The sequence below is a fragment of the Anopheles funestus genome, chromosome 2RL, assembly GCF_943734845.2.
Source record: "Anopheles funestus chromosome 2RL, idAnoFuneDA-416_04, whole genome shotgun sequence".
NCBI lineage: Eukaryota > Metazoa > Arthropoda > Insecta > Diptera > Culicidae > Anopheles > Anopheles funestus.
In genome coordinates, this window is record NC_064598.1 from 22371625 (window position 1) to 22390642 (window position 19018).

General features: G+C 39.8%; 3 protein-coding genes across 3 annotated transcripts; all 3 read left to right on the top strand.

Annotated features, from left to right (window-relative positions):
• The first annotated feature begins 837 nt into the window (after positions 1-837).
• On the top strand, positions 838-4901 carry LOC125760490 (chorion peroxidase-like). The gene is made up of 7 exons (XM_049420653.1): positions 838-1336; positions 1427-1514; positions 1574-1906; positions 1977-3015; positions 3080-3268; positions 3343-3532; positions 3618-4901. Exons 1-7 carry the CDS (start codon positions 1240-1242, stop codon positions 3782-3784), a joined length of 2103 nt encoding a protein of 700 aa, XP_049276610.1. The 5' UTR covers positions 838-1239; the 3' UTR covers positions 3785-4901.
• A 322-nt stretch (positions 4902-5223) lies between these two features.
• LOC125760491 (uncharacterized) lies at positions 5224-5823 on the top strand. Its single transcript, XM_049420654.1, has 2 exons — positions 5224-5391; positions 5453-5823. The coding sequence occupies exons 1-2, from the start codon at positions 5297-5299 to the stop codon at positions 5787-5789; spliced, it is 432 nt and encodes a 143-aa protein (XP_049276611.1). The 5' UTR covers positions 5224-5296; the 3' UTR covers positions 5790-5823.
• A 248-nt stretch (positions 5824-6071) lies between these two features.
• Positions 6072-7429, top strand: LOC125765239 (heme peroxidase 2-like). The gene is made up of 3 exons (XM_049430156.1): positions 6072-6890; positions 6962-7150; positions 7232-7429. The coding sequence occupies exons 1-3, from the start codon at positions 6072-6074 to the stop codon at positions 7427-7429; spliced, it is 1206 nt and encodes a 401-aa protein (XP_049286113.1).
• The last annotated feature ends 11589 nt before the right edge of the window (positions 7430-19018 follow it).

A 19018-nucleotide genomic window follows, 5' to 3' on the forward strand; every position in this document is an offset into this window, starting at 1 on the left:
TCAAACAAAGGATCATTTGGAAGAACTTCGAGGCTAGAACAGATGGTAATATAACGATTTAATTTTCGATATCAATACATTTTTTGGGAGACTTAATTAACGTAATATTCAAAGATAAAATCTGATAATATTTTTGTTAATACAGGGTTTTCTAGGGGAACAATGTACATGCACGATGAACTCTTTGCCGTAAAGCGAATTAGACTTCAACGATCAACGATCAACGAACCCAATGCGACGATCACACAAGTCTTCAACTCTGGTACATTCCCTTTATGCAGTAAAAGTTTTCATGGTCCACTCATCATAGGTTCACTTCGTACTTATATGGACCAATCGTCATTCCGTTTCTAGGGAGCTTATCCACACGTTCTCGGAATTTATGGTGTTGAACAGATCCGACATTCCTGTAACATTCCTTCCGCATATTTGAGATCTAATGATGCGGTGGGAGTTGGTTTTCGTTCTACTCTACGACGTATGTCGAGAATAGATAAGTGAAACAATGGAAGTTACTGTAAGACTGAAACCGCGCGATTCTGTACCTATGATATTTGATTTGTGTGTTCTTTAGTCAAGTGTGGCACAGAATAGCTTAGGATAAAGAAGAACGGAACATAAAGAAATATAAACACATGTTTTTTATTCTAACAAACGGGAAATTTGTAATCGAACAAATGTGTTTTTTGTTTAAAGTTATTATTTCATTTTTATATACTTTTACTGTTACCTTTGTAGCTCAGTTTGTGCGAAGGATACAAGGTTATGCAATTAGTAAAAAAAACATATTAGAAAAAAAGCATTACATCAAAATTTAAAAACGCTCACGTTTTAGCAAGTTTAAGTTTTTCTTCTCCTAATCGTTCTTGAAATTGTGTCCAAATTTTTTTAACGTTACTTCAGCACATTCCACACCGGAAACGCGGTATGACAAAACAGCTACCATCAAACGTCGGTACATGGCATTTATTTTGGTACGAATCGCCACTCCTAGAAAAGTGTTTGAGTTAAAAAGTATCTTTTTGCTACCGATAATGAGAGAATGAAATGAAAACTGCCTGTTGGTCAGGGTACAACAACATGATAACATGCACACGCTAACGGGCTGATAGTTTTCCAAGGGGGAAACGGTGACCGTATATAAATTTGTTCACCCACGAGCCCTCGCGTTCTATTTCAGCACGGTGAACCCAGTGAGGCGTACACACGTGCAGTGAGTAAGGTTCGCTGTGATCGAAGATGGTGCAGGTGTATAACGCTTTTACCCGTCGAACAAGACACTTGACGGTGTTGTGTGGCATCTTTGCAATATTACAACTCGTGGAAGCTGAATTTGGTATGGAACAGTGTGTCTGTGTGTGTTTGTGCAATGGTTGAATTTATAACGTGAACACGCATTGGGGTGTTATGCACTTTGTATTTCCAGACATCTACCAGCTTAATGGGAACTCGGTGACGTATTATGGGTACAATAAGCAGTGCGGTTTCCAACACAGCTGTTACGGCAATCACAGGTATGCAGTTCGCAAAGTGTTCAATATAAAACTGTAATTTAATTCAACTCTTTCGTTAGTTGTCCTTCGCTGGCAGGGCTGGAAAGCTTGGAGAAGGTAGCGCTGGAGCAGGTGATACATGAGCTGCTCAACAATGAAGTAGCTTCGAATGATCCTCGGTTTCTGATCGATGCTACGGAGTTTGATGATGGGTTCCATCAGACACAACCTATCGAACCTAATGAGCAGCTCGGTGTAACGCGTACTCGCACCACACAGAAGGTGCTGGAAGCATTGGCCAAACGGTTTGGGTGCTGTCAGCTGAGAAATCTGTTGGATGGCAAGTGTTACCCGAATGTAACGCTTCCCTGCTGCAAAGGAAATGAACAAATATATTGTGATCCTTACTATCCGTAAGTGTACAGTGATGAAAACCATTAGTCAATTTGAAGTCCATAACACTTGCTATCGTTTGTCCACCAGGTATCGAACCTACGATGGAAGTTGTAATAATCTAGAGCATCCAACGTGGGGAAGACGCGGCAATGGACTAAAGTATCCGATCGCACCGTGTTACAGTGATCTCGTATCGAAACCGGCGCGCAGCAAAAATGGTGCATCGTTACCACAAAACCGTAAGCTCATTGCCGGACTGGCCGATGTATTGCGCAAGCGGGAAATTAATTTCACCTCCAAGCTGAACATGTGCTGTGTATTTTTGTGTGAATTTATCAACTCGGACATGATCGGACGAGCGAACAGCCGTACCAAACGAGCGACCGGTGGTTTTCGTGGGTGCCGTGCGGATGGAACGGATCGTAGCCCATTCATAACGCCCCTTTCAAACCCACTGCTGGTAACGTCTAAAGATCGTTACTATGGGCCGCTTAAAGTGCGCTGCCTTAACTTAAGCCCGCAAGAAAAAGCCAACGATAAGTGCGAGCTAAAGCATGTGCCCGAACGTAATCTGCAGAGTAGTGCTTTAGATCTTTCCAGCTTGTACGACAGCAAACCTAATTATGACGACTGCGGTAGACTGAATCTGGAGCTTTGTGGTGCTACGAAACCGATTGCCAAATCGGAACCAAGTACGGTGCAGTTTATTGCTATTGCCGGTCTATTTGGTAAGCTGCATAACTACTGTGTGGATCGTGCCAGTACGTGCCTGCAGTCGCCGGGACCGGTACAGGAACGGTGCCGTGCGTTTGCGATAGGCGTTTACCAGAAGATTATATTCGAGCAGCTGCTGCCGGTGTTGTTTGGGGAGGAGTTTTACAACGAGTGTGACTTCAACTGCGAGTATAATCCGGACGTCGAGTCTGTTGTTTCCATGGCGTATCGGAATGCCTATGGACGGTTTCAGCATACATGGATACCGGAAACCATGCTGTACAAGCCAGGAGGGCAGACACAATCGTTACCGTTTAATGTGTTCTTCCATGAACCTGAACAGTTCGATTGTACGGGTACACTGGATGGGATTCTGGAAACTCCAATTCACATTGGAAACTTATCTAGAGCGGTAAGTACGGGTGTAGCGAAGGAGATTAGCAGCATAACAAATGTTTATAACTTCCCATTGCTAGAATGTGGACAAGTTTTATACCGTGGATGGAACACGTGGCACCTGTCTGCCTTGTATCGATCTGGCACGTAGCCGTGACTCGGGTCTCTGTCCACTGGTAACGTACAAACACTACATCGAGAAACTTTTTGGGGACGATCCCAACTGCTACGAGACGTTCGAGGATCTCAGCGATATGTTTAGCCCTGATGTAAGTCTCTTCACCTTTTTTTTTCTTTAAAGATCACATTAATTAACATTGCAATCATTATTTTGCCGCTGCAGGTTATTGAATACTTCTCCAAGCAGTACGAACACCCGACGGATATTGATGCACTGTTTGGAATTCTGGATCGTAGGTTCGTGCTAGGCGGATTTCTTCCTAGAATCGTTGCCCAAGCCACCTGCCTTGAGTTCAAGCGGCTCAAGTGTACGGATCGATTCTTCTACGCGTGGAATTCGTACCTTGGTGAAGGTAAGCTGGCGTTTTGCGTTAACTCGTAGGAATAATCGTAGTAATTAATCGTTGTATTTACGGTTTTACGTTGTACTTGTTTTAGGAACCCGGCATCTTATCAAAGTTTTCGATTTCACCACGCTGCTCGCACTGTTTACGGAGTTGGATGAGGTTCCACAGCAACCATTTTTCGTTGGTAGTCCAAGAATAGCGTCGAAAGACATTCGAGATTATGTGAAAACTTTAGACTATCTGTTCTGTCATCTGTAAAGTATGTTGTTAATATTAACCTGTAAACAAAAAAAAAACAACTAAATTAATGAATAAAAACAAATAAATGAAAAATAAATAAATCATATACAAATGAAAATAACGAAACAGAATGAGTTCTCGTAGCAGAGCATTTTTGCAAAGAATGTTCAAAAGATACAACAATTACTTTGTTTAGTACACATTAACTGATATTGAATTACTGTGCAACAATGACGGAAAACAAACAAACAAAAAACGCTAGCGAACACAAGAATGAAGTGAAAAAAGAGAAACTTGCTGTATGTTTATCAAAACATTATGTGCAGCTGTTCGCCGGTAAGCACGCGTGACACCAGCAAGACATAACGTAAAGCGCCAACACTGTAAACAACTGACCATCGGTTAAGCAAAACAACGAAACAAACTTCTATACTAAACGGAATCTTATAAAACCACCTGCCCTGAAACACACCATTCAGTAACGGTGCAGTTATGCAGATGGCACAGTAGTGATTTTCCCGCGTGAAGAGTGGTAATCGTGTAAATTAAACATTTACAGCAAAAGTTTCTATCTTTTATGATGGCATATACACACGGGAATTTAGTTCCGGTGCTAGTGTTAGCTCAGTGTCTGCTTCTGTGTGTACCCTTATCTTCAGCAGATCCTTTCGGTATGATATTTTTGCTCAGTTTGGTGTTTAGTTTTAAAAGAGTTATGACAAATAAATGATTTGACAAAGTAAACCAAGGGCATCTAAAACAGCATGCAATGACATTGAGAATTGAGAACAAAAGTATTGTTGAAAGTTGTCTGAAAGGCAAAAAGAAATAAGTTGTGCCGTACAGGTGTTGTGTATACGGAACAGATTGTTTGTAAGCAAGCGCACGGCTCAACTTCAAACGCCAAACGTGCTTTATCGTGGTGCGACTGTTTCTACGTGACATGGTGAAAACAGAAACAAGTATCAGTGACAGTGACCATAAAACATGGACTTTGAAGGTGAAGCAAACAGTTTGATAGAATTGAGGAACCTTAAGAATGCATTCGGTTTGAGAGCTGGTATTGTATGATGATGTGTGATGATTGCAAACGATTAATAGGAATAAAAAAGTAATGTTTATTGTTGGAATGGCGAAGTGGTAAAGGTGCAGTTCTCTACACCAAAGAACTAGACTATGGGTATCAAATCCGGACCGAATTTCAGTACATCTATTGCAGGAATCTAGTCTGCTACGGGCAAATCAAGTCAAGGAATGCCGAAAATGATAGTCCAAGATCTCACGAGGTGCCACAAAAGAAGAAGATTTGTTTTTAAGTAAATTCTTAATTTCAGTTCTTAGTCTTCAAATGTAAAACAATTTAGAATTTTAACTCGGAAAAGGTGTATTGTATGATGTTGTGTTTTGAATTCTATACTATTTGATTGATCTAAAATACGAGACGATCCACACAAAAAAAGAATTATATCCATATATCAAATTATCAAACTAATTTGATTGAAATAAAATGACTAATTTATTCTGTCTTTTATGATAGATAAATACTACTTATCTGAAGTTCCGGAATATTATGCTGGATATGACAAACAATGTGGATATGAAGCAAAGTGTTACAATGATCAAAGGTAAATTAAGCCTTAAATCTCTCGAGCAATATGCATCCAATAATGCTTCATAATTCACCAGCTGTCCAGCTCTGGAGCTGTTTGGTGAGTACGAAAAAGAAGCTTTCATCAAAGCGGTCGCCGAGTTGTTAAGCAACGAAGAGAAAGCCCAAAACAGTTGCTACCGCATTGGGCAAGGCGAATTCGACTATGGACTGTTTCAGACGAAACCCATCAAACCAAACGAAGACCTGGACGTGCGGCGTACCCTTACGACGGATAAGTTTTTGAAAACTTTGGCCAAAAAATTGGGAAAGTGTGAGCTAAAAAATCTGCTTGATGGAAAATGTTACACAAATGTAACGCTCTCTTGTTGCAATGGTGCCGAACAGATTACGTGCGATCCTGACAATCCGTAGGTGTTCGCGTTTGGATTCCTTTTCTTGTTTCTCCTTTTAACTCAGTTAGTGTCTATTTTCAGATATCGAAGCTACGATGGAAGTTGTAATAATCTAGAGCATCCAACGTGGGGAAGACGTGGGAATGCATTGAAGCATCCCATTGCACCGTGTTACAGCGATCTCGTGTCGAAACCGGCCCGCAGTAAATCGGGAGCACCTTTGCCACAAAACCGTAAGCTCGTTGCCGGACTGGCCGACTTCTTGGACAAGTATGGTCCTGTCACATCATCCTCGTTGAACATGTTCATGTTGTTCTGGATGGAAGTGATCAACTCAGATATGATCGGTCGGGCACATAAGCGTACGCAATGCCCAACCCAAGGTTTCCGTGGCTGTCGTGCGGATGGACGAGATCGTAGCGCTTTCGTCTCGATGCTTTCGAATCCTTTACGCATGCCGCTGGATGATCCGTACTATGGTGAGTCCGGTATTAGCTGTCTTAATTTTAGTCCACAAGAAAAAGCAAACGATCGGTGTGAAATCAAACATGTGGCCGAGCGTAACATGGAGAGCAGCTATTTGGATCTATCCAGCCTGTACGGTGAGACTCCTAACTATGATGAAAAAGGAAAGATGCCACTGTACCACTGTGGAGCATCGGAACCGGTCATTAGAACGGCACCAACCACCGTACAGAATACTGCCATTATCGGTCTATTCGGAAAGCTGCATAACTACTGTGTGGATCGCATACGATCCTGTCCACAGTCCAAGGGTTCGGTACAGGAACGATGCAGAGCGCTTACGATTGGTGTTTATCAGAAGATCATTTATGGACAGCTGTTGCCGCTTCTGTTTGGAGATGAACTGTACAATCTGTGTGGATTAGATTGTGAGTATAATCCATACGCGGAGAGTACGGTTTCGCAGACGTACAAGAATGGGCCCGGGAGATATCCTCACATATGGATTACGGATGAGGTAATGTACAAACATAAAGGCAAGACAGAATGGCGACCGTTTAACGAGTACTTCCGTAACCATGAGTCGTTTGACTGTACAGCAACACTAGCAGGAGCGCTAGAAACGCCTATCAAGACTGATCGAATGGTTGATGCGGTAAGATATTGGGATTTGGAGTTAAACTGTGAATAGGAGTAGCTTAATGTACTCAATATTTTACATTGCAGACTGTACACAAATTCTATACCGTTGATGGTGAACGGGGTAGCTGTCTGCCTTGTCTCGATCTGGCACGTAATCGTGATTCGGGTCTGTGTCCGTTGGTGACTTACAAGCACTTTATCGAACAGATTGTAGGAGAGGAAAGCAAATGCTACAATACTTTCGAAGATCTCAGCGACATGTTTAGTCCGGAGGTATGTGTTCGATGGTAAACTACAGGAAGAATATTAGATAATTGAATATTCACATTTACTGTTCCATATCGTTTTGCACAGTTGATCAAGTTCTTTGCACAGCACTATGAATATCCCGGAGACATTGATGTGCTGTTTGCAAGTATGGATCAGAGAGCTTACGCTGGCGCAAACATGCCAAAACTAGTGTCACAATCAATTTGTCTTGAGTTCAAGCGGCTAAAATGTACGGATCGATTTTTCTACTCGTGGAACCCTAATTTGGGAGAAGGTAAGTGATAATTTTACTCAACTCTTTGTATTGTTGTTGAAGCTAAAAATAATATTTCTTCCTCTAGGAGCTCAATATCTGATCGAGATATTAGATTTCACTGCATTATTGGCACTGTTTACCGACATGGAGGAGGTTCCACTTGAACCATTCTTGGTTGACAGTGCAAAGGCTGCGGCAAAGGATGTACGAAGCTATCTCGAAAGTGTTGACTACCTTTACTGTCAGATTTAAGCACGTTTCATGTAGGAAGATACATATTTTAACATATTTTATTGCAGTGTTTAAGAAAAGCTATGGTTATGGGTTTATGTTTAAAAATTTATATACAGATCATTTTAAAAAAAATTTAACTAAATTATATTGTAAATAAAACGAAAAGAAAATATAAACTATTATCTATATTATATCGCATTGAATAATTAGGAAAGTCGTTTTTAATATTACTGTAATCTCCTTTCTTAATATTCTCTCACGAAATCTTCCGTTTTACGTAAGAGATTTTCAGTTTGTGTCTTTAAGCTTGATTCTTTCCGATTGGCAAGCGTAAGAGTTACGGGAGTAATAAAAACTTCCTATTAAAATTTATTTTTGTATGATACAAACGCATGACCTGGGGCGCATGGGGCGGCCCGGTGGTGCATGTGAAAAACGGCGCCCGTCCACACGGCAGGGACCGGGTTCAAATCCCATCCGGACCGTCTCCCCGTAGCATGGACTGACTATCCTGCTACGTGGTAAAATAAGTCTTGATACGGCCAGGCCGTTCTAACCGAGCAAAAAAAAAAAAAAAAAAACGCATGACCTAAACGCACGAAGCATGATACAAACGTTTCTTCAATTTGGTTTGACAAATTTCGGAATATAGTTTGTTTCGAATGTTTCGAGAATGTATGGATGAGTCCTACCCAACGTGGTGTTGTCTATATCTCATACCGCAAAACAACATAAATCTTCTCTACATAGAAGAATAAAGCAAATCTGTAATAACTAAATATAAAGTAAGCCGTTTGTATGTCTCTTGTCCCATATGCCAAGCTAAGAATTCAAAATCTAATTTAAAGTAAGAAAAGGAAATCGTTTAAAGTGAATTGTTCCGATTGACGTGTTCAGCCTTATGCTTTTCACAATCTTGGCTTTGGGAAAACGTAATCTGAATCGCATTACGTTGTCTATAAAGTTGTTCTATTTGATGTAGCATGTTCACCATTCTTCTGCTACAAGTACGGAGTTATAGGCGGAAACCATATTCCCGGTTTAAAGAATTGAATTACCGAACCATTTTGATAGACTCGTTGTTTTAAGCTTTATGCGATAAGAATAAAACATTTGGAAGGATTCATAAGTTTTGTACTAAAACTTACTATATTCATTGTAGTAAGTACTACATTCTTTACCTACTTCAATGATAACTTCTCAAACATACAATGCTAATGTGGTTAAGTGCCGCAATTGTTCAGAAGCATGGAAGATCGAGCCGGGCAATGAGTTACGTATCAACATTCCATCTATTCTCGCACGTTGGCTATAAATCAGGATTAAGGATGATGAATGCGCTTTCCAACCGACCGGCCAGTGCATAATGGTGCTGTTCGAGAAAAAAGGGGAAGCCTTATTTTTTATTAACGGCTTTGGAAAATAGATCCTTTGGAGAAGTACGATGAAATAATATTGGCAGTAGATGATTTAGCATCGAAATCTCATATTTGTGGAATTCATGTATGATGAAAAGCATTTATCGTTTTGTTCAAGACTATTGCTATTCGTTCGCATCCCTTTTTGCGAGTATCGTCATTTGCATAAGGAAGAAAATAGATCATTGCAGTGCATTGTTTCGAAAGACTATAGCTTATAGTAGTGTAAACAGCCCATAGGATTATGGCAGAGGATGTATTTTTTTTATTAGTATAATATTCATTTATTTATTTTTGTCCTTTTTTGCACCTAACAATTTTTCGTCACTCACTACACTTCCAAGCTTAAAGTTCGTTTTCAAAGTATTTGAATTGCACTTGAAATATCTGCACTAAGGCAACATTTTAATAAAAGGAAAATGAATTTGTTCGCTTGGCCAGTGTTTCGCTTGTACCGCCAGGAAGTAAAAGCGATAGTTGTTGCAACATTTCTACGCTTCCGGCACTTGTTCGAATGTGTAAAGAAATGGAACGATTACGGTTATTAATGATTCCAGGATCAGGATCGAATTTATCATCATTACAAATGTGGCCAGCCGAATCGAATGCGCTCGTTTCGAAGACAGCTGAGACCAAGCTCGGTGTAGCGTACGAACGGATATCTCAAAACGATTCGTACCAATCGGCACACCGTACCGATCCATTCATCCGATTTAACATCGTTTGCAGTCGTTGCAATGGGTCATTAAAAAAAATCCCGTAACATTCCTTTCCCTCGGTCCGAGATTGCGATTATCGTACGTAGTGGATTGCTGTTGAGCTTGTTTGGCAAACGGTATTGACCAGCGATGACACCACCATTCTAGACTCCAAAAGCTCGATGCAGCGTAGAGAGCGAAAAAGGCTGATCCTGCAAACTCCGGTATGAATTGCGACCGTTATCGACTACCGACGCTTTTCTCACATTCCTTGTCCGTACAAGCAGGCGGACATGCGGCAGTTTTCTGAGAATGCGAACGGAAGAAAAACTACGAAAGCGAATCAGGCAGAGTCACACTCGTTGCAGTGTGAGTTTTTCTATTGGTTCTAGTAGGAGGGAGAGCTTTTTGTGCCTCAATCGTACAATCGCATGTGTACAAACCGTGTCGTTGTGTGTATTGTGAACTTTACCGTTTAAAAAAAATTCTTCTGTGTGAGGAAATAGCGGACACGACTCGGTTCGAGCGTTTGCGTAATTGAAGCAAATTGAGCGATAATTTTAATCATGATTTACTGAAATGTCAATTTGTCTACCGTTGCCAGTTGAGTTTGTGCATTTTGCAAATGGAATCGGCGTTGCCTTAACTGATTGTTCCGCCATTTGTTTGGTGTGAAATTGGCCCCAAAATAATACGGTAATTCGGTAGCAAAAAAAACCAAATTAAATGGATTAAAATAGAAAAATTTGGAATAAAGAAAATGTGACTGGAATGAATAAATGGTTAGGAAATGATGTTGAAGAGGACTGTTTTAGGAGTATCATAGACTCTGCCTGACTCTTTGTATGCCTATCACAGTAACAATCTTCGAATCTTAGTTTTAATTCAGAAGCTCGTGAAAGACTAACTGCCAACATATCTGGAATAATAAAGCTTGGGATCAATAAAGGTCCTCTGATATCTGAATTTGTAAAGCAAAAGTGCTAAACGTAAGGATCTTTCTTTTAGGATACACAGTTTCTTAAAGACATATAATAATTTGATCGGTATACTCAACAGAGTCTGCAGAGGGAAACTAAAACAAATAAATAAATAACCAATAAAGATTTATGGCAAGGCGATCTTCACGATCGTGGCGGCCTCATGGTGTTTGTGATAGCGGCGCCGGTCTGTACAGGAAAGGATGAGATGTTTCAAATCTCATCCGGACTGCCAACAATTTGCGATATTTCTTACACTCTAGAATTGAACTAACGTTTTGGGTGATGTTTGTTACTGGGTGAATCATCTTTGTAGTTGATAAGATGCTTTCAAATAATTTTCTTAGATAATTTTTAGTTAAGGAAACTACGTCTTAAAGTATAAGCGTATATTCACCATTAATGTCTGCGTTTCCTTCATATCGAACAAGCCCAAAATGTTTAACTCAGTAAATCAGCAACAGCATAAGAAATAGGATTAAAAAAATAACGACTCGTAGGAGTTCTGCTTCCAGGTGAACCGCTTTTGATGCATTATGTCGGACCAAATGTTGAGCTGGTGTAAAAAGGAAGAAGAAAAAAAAAAGCGAATGTTACCATGACTTTCCAGTACTTGGTTTTTCGATCTACGACGGTAACGGATGTAGCACTGCTGACACTGCCAGCACTTTGGAACGCTTCTTGCGCCATTTTCTTACAGTTAAAATGCTGCATCATCTTGGCAGCGCGTAGCGCACCCTCGGCCCAGTGTGCTTCGTTCGATTTATTTTCCATGGATGTTCCAGTGGTAAGAAAACATTCCCATCCCGTCACGGCATTCCCCGGATGCAAATCGTAAAATTCCTATTTACAATTCGTCGCTGGCGGTGAGCGAGAAGAACCGAGAACAAAAAAAAAAACAAACTTCAGTTCCGGCATGCGGAACAACGGTGGTAAGTATTTCGTTTTTATTTCCTTTCTGTGTGTGTATGTGTGTTGGTGGATGTGCATAAAGCACTTACTTCGAGGTGGGGGAGGAAAAAACGCAATATAAAATCCGTCCCCTGTAGCATTCCGCAACCGTGTGACTGTGTCGTACGCAACCATACACAAAACCCCCGTGCGCACCCCGTAGTGTTTGATTTATTTCTTCCGGTTGCCATTTACGGCGGCTTTTACGCTTTTACGCGGAGGTTTTCCACCGCGTGTGCGTGTGTTTGCATTGGAATAATGCAAAATGCATGATTTTGCCTTTTTTTGTTGCCGTGCCAGAGGGTGGGAGGGAGTTTTCTTTCACCCATCGCCACAGTCAGCTGTTTTCCAGTTTGTCGGGCTTTGGCTGGTGGTGATGCATGGCCCGGGATGATACAATCCGGTCAAAACAACGGACGTACACAGCCGGTATCGCTCTTTGTAAGAAAAAAGGAATTAGTTTTCTTTTTATTAGGATTCTTTCTTCAATCCCATGTGCTTAGACCATGTGAAAAACAAAGCGAGGAACCATTTCTTCCGGTTTCATTCCGGTTTTTGGTTGTCTTAGAAATGGTTGTCCCTTGTCCGGGCGGGCGGGTGACATCTTGCAAGTTGCAACGCGATGGACGGGATGCGGAAGTTTAATTATGCCAAAGTCGAAATCGTGTGCCCAGTTTTTATGGCGCAATATCAGATTGTACGCACATAAAACATTGCCGCGTGGTCGCGACGCAGCGAATGCTAATGCGCTCGATGATCGGTGCAGCGTTCAAGCCGCAATCCACAGCAACTGTTTGTGTTGGTGTAGGTAAGGGCCAGGTTTGATAAAGCGAATGGTGCGGGATGAGGTGAAGGTTTTAAAAATCAATGTAAATTCCAGATGTGCCGCTTGTTTGGTACACGATGTTTTCTACCAGAACAAACACATAGCGACACTGAACATGTTTCTGCTAGGAATGGTAGGAGGTTGGAAAAGTTTGTGGGACATTTGTGTTTATTTACTTTAATTGAAGTCTCATTGAAATAAACATTAATAAAATTGTAATAGAATTTCTTGAAAGTAATATAACATTTAGGAAGAAAACCTTATAAACCATTTTTCTTTGATCAAAAATTAATTAAACTATTTGAATAGCTACTGATAAAATACGTGTTTTTGCTATGTTCCCACCTACATAAGTAACTTCAATGTTACGTTAGAAATGGAATAATAATTTAAATTCATACGTTTCATATTCTATTCAGACAATACGTCGAAAAGCCAGCATCATTAAATTTGAATAAATATATTAAGTACATAAAACTCGTTTTATATTGTCTTAAATATTTCATCAAGGATTTTTTTATCAATTTTCTTTCCAAAGTTTGCACCAGCAAAGCAAGACGAATCACTGTAGAAAGTGGAAACCACTTTTATTGCTTTTGCGTGAGATGGTTCTTTGTTGCTTCAAGATTTCGCATGTTTCTCATTTCATTTTACGACTTTTCGGTGCATATACAAACAAGCAGCATGGTATGCGACGAAAAAGGGTTCAACATTATTTATCACAAGCGATGGAAAAAATTTAATCTTAATATACTTGAGCACTGTAATAGCTTCAGTATTTGTTTAATTTTTATAAGCTTTATTTGATCAGAGTTATTGAATTAGACAAAACTCATTTAGAAATAGACATTAGTTTAATTCTAAATTCAATCTCTTTTTCTAAAAATTTACTTTTTATCGAAAAGCTTTATTTTACTCGAAATCTAAAGGAAATCAGCGATTCCTTTTCCGAATGTTCCACCAAACTCGTAAGTAGTGGCGTAAGTCCACTGAATTATAATCCACTGATTTGCCGTTTGATGTTCGCACTGCAATCATGCCAAGACTTCCAAAAGGCGGACGCCAACTTCGTGCCAAGTACCGAGTTTGCCCTGAACCTGAACTGCATCGACCGCAGCTGCTGGTGCAAAGCTGGTAAAGATGTGACTGTTGACTTGGTTCCCGCGTTTCACAAATCCCATGCCCTGCCTGCCTTCTGCCCCACTGCCCGCTAGCAAACGTGATGCACTAACGAATGCTAATCAGACAAAGAGTTCCGACCCGGCACCATTAGCCGGGTGCAATGATGCTGCAGTAGGACAGTAATATGGCTCCGGAGAACATCGTTTCGCAAGCGCACATGGAACATTGAAATTTTGCAATCTGCGCTCCCTAGGGGAAAAAGTTGCATTTCTTCATTTCAGCTTTTTGTGTGCACACATTCGGTGGCAGCTTTCGGCAGGATAGTTTTCCCGTTTTTGGCCGGGAAATGTGAAAAAGCAACGCGCAACAAACTCTTGCGTACAGAAGGGTTGAGCTAGGCCCAAACATGAGCTCAGAACAGAACGGGTGGAGAGAAAAAAACTTGCCAGGAAAGCCTTCATAAGCCTTCGGAAAAGCATCCCCAGCACAAACGGGTTTGCCTTCTCTTCGGGCGTGTTTTTGGATTAGGCCTGATGTTGCCCATGCATCTAGCTTCCGGGAGGATCATCGTTTCAGCAAAAAAAAAAAACTGTTGCGGTTGTATCGAAGAAGGTGAAACCGAGTTGCAAGACACACACAACACTCGGTTCTCCGCAAAAGCAGCTTGCTTAATCTGGTCGGCCTGAAAACAGGTCCTGTGCTCAAAAGTTTTGCACCCATAAAACACTCAATAAACTGCATCTGGAATAAAATTTATTTTACGTACCGGTGGTTTGCACCGAACTTTTGGCTCGAGGTCGTGTTTCGACCTTTTTGTTGGGCTGGAAAGTTTCGGTTGTTTCATGGCTCGTTTTCGTTTCGCTTGCGTACCTGTGCTGTGGAAGAACCCAGTAAAGGAACTTAATGTTTTATTTATATATTAGATATAATGGTCGTTTGGTTTTACCATAAGCTACCGATCGGAAACGTGGTGGAAAACCAGTTTCTAAACCACTTCTGTATGGATTGGATCACTCGATGAAACGGCACATCTGCAAAAGTGGGTTTTAATTGTTGCATATTTATAGCAACGGAAGAAAGATTACAATGAAGTGAAATAAACTATTTGAACATGATATAATTTGCTCAATGTCGCTTAATGGGCAGCTTTATAATCATGTTGACCTGATCGAATGATGTATTGAAGCGAAAACAATCTTTCGTTTGTATATTTTGTGTTTTATATCACTGTTTGTACTACATTTTCCCGACACTGTATGTCCATCACAAAGTTTTTGTAAACAAATCAAAACCTGAAAGATGTTCTCTTATGTTCCCATATTCTTGATGAGCATGTGTTTCATTTCCTATCACGTCGGGAGATGTTTTTCAAGTTAACGAAAATGAATCCAATTTATCGAAACAGCATTACCCTGCACGACGGGTGAAAGCTATGCCAAAAATCTGCACACACGCTCAATCCAATCACCGTCACGGCCATCAGCCGGTAAAAGTGCACCATTAAACTCAGCAATAAACGGTCATCGAAGTGACTTTGGCTCATCTTCACATACACACACACACACACACAAACATACGCAGGCCAAGCGACAGCGCTTACTGCAGGCGTACTACCATTAAAACACACTGTCGACATACCGGCAACTGGCGTGATTTTACGAGCTTGCATTTTTAGGCCAACAGCTACTAGCCCCAGAGCCGGATGCATGGGCAAAACACACCCGATCTAGTCCGAAACCGGCAACGCGGCCGGTTATGGTGGAAGTCAAAGTTTTTGCCAGTACGGCCACCATTAAAACTGGCGCGGCTCGGAGGGCAAAGTGATTGTGAAAGTTCGCACATCATAAAATGCACCCATTTGCGGGAAACGCGGTAGATGAGGCGTAACAGCCAGTATACCGGTTTAGCGGCGAAGAGATATGAAGATAGTACGTGGTTTCAAATGCTGTTAGAGTGCTTTTCCTTATCGGAGTTAAAAGGAGCTATCGGATGAGAGTGAAAGTGTCTGATTGAAAAGCGGCTGCTTGTGTGGCATTTCAAGTTGAGATAACATTAAGCTTTGATTGATTATTGAATTTTTAATTTACTTTTGATGCAAGGAAGATTTTGTAATTATTTTTTGTTTAACTTTTAAATTTTACTTATTTCTTTATTATAATACGAGGGTGGATTTCAGTAACAACAATTAGAAAACCGTTTTATTTTACTCTGTTCTCCAGTTTTATCTGAATAGAAACTCAATAATTAGACAAATTTTTTAACAATGCAGAAGTGTCCAATTAAAACGTAACGGAGTAAAAAAAGTCAGATCAAAAATAAGTATTGCCAAATTAGTTTTGAGTAAATGGAATTTTCAACGGGTTTCCCACTGCACTGTACATTAACAAGTTGAGAAAAATATATCAAACTAAATGTTTACACTTAATGTAAGGATTTCTCAATTGTATTACCGAAAAATATTTTCTAAACTATCTTTTGCTTTAGGTTGTGTACTTTCTGCAACTTTCACTTGTGAAATATATTCATTGTGGAATAAATTGCGTTGAGTTTACATGTTGTTTTTTTTTATAATACCTGTTTTATTTAGATAAATTTAAACTATTACCTTGTTATCAACGTCAATTATTATTTATCGTATTTGTCACTGTTCTGTTATAGGCACTAAAACATTGATTTTATTTTATTGCTATTTTTAATTGTGTTAAAACTTCATACAGTATAATAATATTCCTTGTTCCATATCAAGTGTATTTAAAAATATTTCGACGTTACTATTGAGCTGATTTGTGTCATGTCTCACACCTTTATCCGAATTTTCAAGAGTAAAGAGTGAATTTCTACAGTATTTGGCAACATTGAAGAACATTGCAAAAGTAATCAAAAACCAAAAAAAAGCCTTTTTTCATGGGCTTTTTTAATGCAGCTTACCCCCGTAATGTATAAAAGAGAGGACAATACATTAAGTATATGCTGTTCGTGAAAGCCGATCCGACGATTTGTCGGAGATGATTTGCATAAAGCACCATGTTTCACTGCTAAACAGAACGATACCTACCGAACGAAGTGGATCGCTGTGTACAATTTATCAACAGTCGTGCCGAATGGAGCTGAATGTTGGAAAAGTGGAACCGGTTGAATGTGCTTGCTTGAAAGAAAACCCCGAATAGTAAACGACCATTTTTGGTTGATTTTACGTAGTGTGAGGTTATGGCCATTCGGCACGGGTAGGCCGCCGACAAGTGAAAAACATTACACACAACATTCGTTGTATCGTCATCCGGAGAGCGATTATGAAGATTAAGGTGTGCTAATTGTGGAAATGGTGCTATCGTCGCGGCCATTCGAAACGAGCTTTACCTTTGTTCGATATTTACATGGGCACAGCGTGTTTGTTTGAGATGCTTTCGATACACGCACGTCAAAAGCTGCTAACATGTGCTGTGATAGTTAATGTTGATGTTTTTACCATTTTGGACATGAATAAAATATGAAGCTGCTTCACAATATTTCGAGTGGAGAAATACGCGAAACGATGTCGTTTTCTACTAAAGTGAGTAAACGGCATGAGTTAATAATAGACAATTGGATACTTTGAACTAATTGAGTGTTTATTGAAATGTGTTATATACTGGTCTATGATGTATGTAAGTTATTTTTATATTTTTTGTAATTAATATTTCTTTAACGTTTTAACAATATTCCACTTACATTCCTTATTGTACTGATTTCTTGAACTACACAGTATAGATTGTACTTTAATTTCTCTTATTTGATTTCTTCTCTGTTTTATCGTCTTTAATCTCTCCTCGTAATGCTATTCATGTTTCTTTCTTTCCGCTTTTGATTTTACGACAGTTCTTTTTTCATTCTTTCTCTTCTCTCGTTAGCATGACTATTTGTATTAGCATGTGAAGCACTAATTTTTGTTTTTAGCTCAAAAATATAATAGTGATTTCCTAAAGGGAAATGAATGAATTATATAAACATAAATGAACACTTGGTTGAATTAATTATTTTTTATGCATACATTTCAGAGTTTTATCATAACTTATTTGTGTTTATAACAGTACATTTAATGTTTTGTTTTGATACACATTGTTGGTTTGTTTGTTAAATATTTTAATTCATTCATTAGTTTTCAAGATTTTCCATTAATATATCAATCGCATTACCCTCAATTGATGCGACTTAAACAAACCACAAAATGTTTCTGTGCTTAAAAGCAAAAACTGTTTTTCGGGGTGGCAAAATGTAACGTTGGCTCAACAGTCACATTGTGGTTTGGTGGGGCTTAAAAAGCTGTCTGAGAACGAAACCGCCAAAAAGGGAAAACTTAACATAGTGGAAAACAAACCCATCCCTCCACACCGCGAATGCCCTCGTACAGAAGCGGATTGTTTCGAGCACTGAAATGCGATCAAAGAAAAATCCGCTTTTCCACCTCAAACGGAAGTCCCAAGAGTCATGAAGCAACAGTTCTGCTAAAACCTTGCAGCAACAGTAAAGAAAGAAACTAAACCCTTTGCCACAGTGGTGCACAGTGTGCGTACCAAACCGATTGAACGACGACGAAACGACGACAAACGTGAAACACGCGGCCCGATGGAGGCGCCCAGTTACGCTCACAAGCAACACGTGGGCGAGTGTACGTGTACGTGGCATGGTAAAGTGTGACACAAGTACACCGACCGGAGGCGTTTTGTCGGCAATTGAATCGAATCGAATCAAGCACTCGTGAAACGCACTCTGTGTGGGAAAAAACCCCCTCGCAAGGTTCAGCGTTCCTTTCACTCGAGAGAATTGTGGTTAGGGTTTAGGGTTTTTGTATTCTCGGGCAGACGTGAACTTTGTGGTCACGGTGGATAACTTTCAAAAGACATAAGGTAAGCGTGAAGAAATGAGCGAGCAAGATGGATGACGTCGTACGGTGACACAAATGGTTTATTCGATGAATGTAACGCTTGAAGCTGACACCTCATTGCGAAGCGAAATCGCTGTTTTGGAAGATTGCCTTATAGAACATGCTTGGAAATGGATAGATTTTAGAATTGAACTGTTAATTGATATTCTAATTAATATTTTGATAAAACAATACAAACAAAGCTGTTGCATTATAGCAAGTGAAAAACATCATAGTTGGTTGTGTAATTAAATATATTTTGTTTTATTGCCTCAAAGTACGTGTTATATTATTCGAGCTTGAAACCAAATAAGCTTCTTTCCTAACAATGTTCTCATCTAAAAATAATCAATTTGTTGCCATGTTTATTTTCCTTAACAAAATGTATGCTAAATTTCAATGAATACGGAACGGTGACATCTGCTTGTTTAATGCAGAAATGTAATATTGATGCTGTTTTCGATGTTTCAATTATTGGCACCGCTT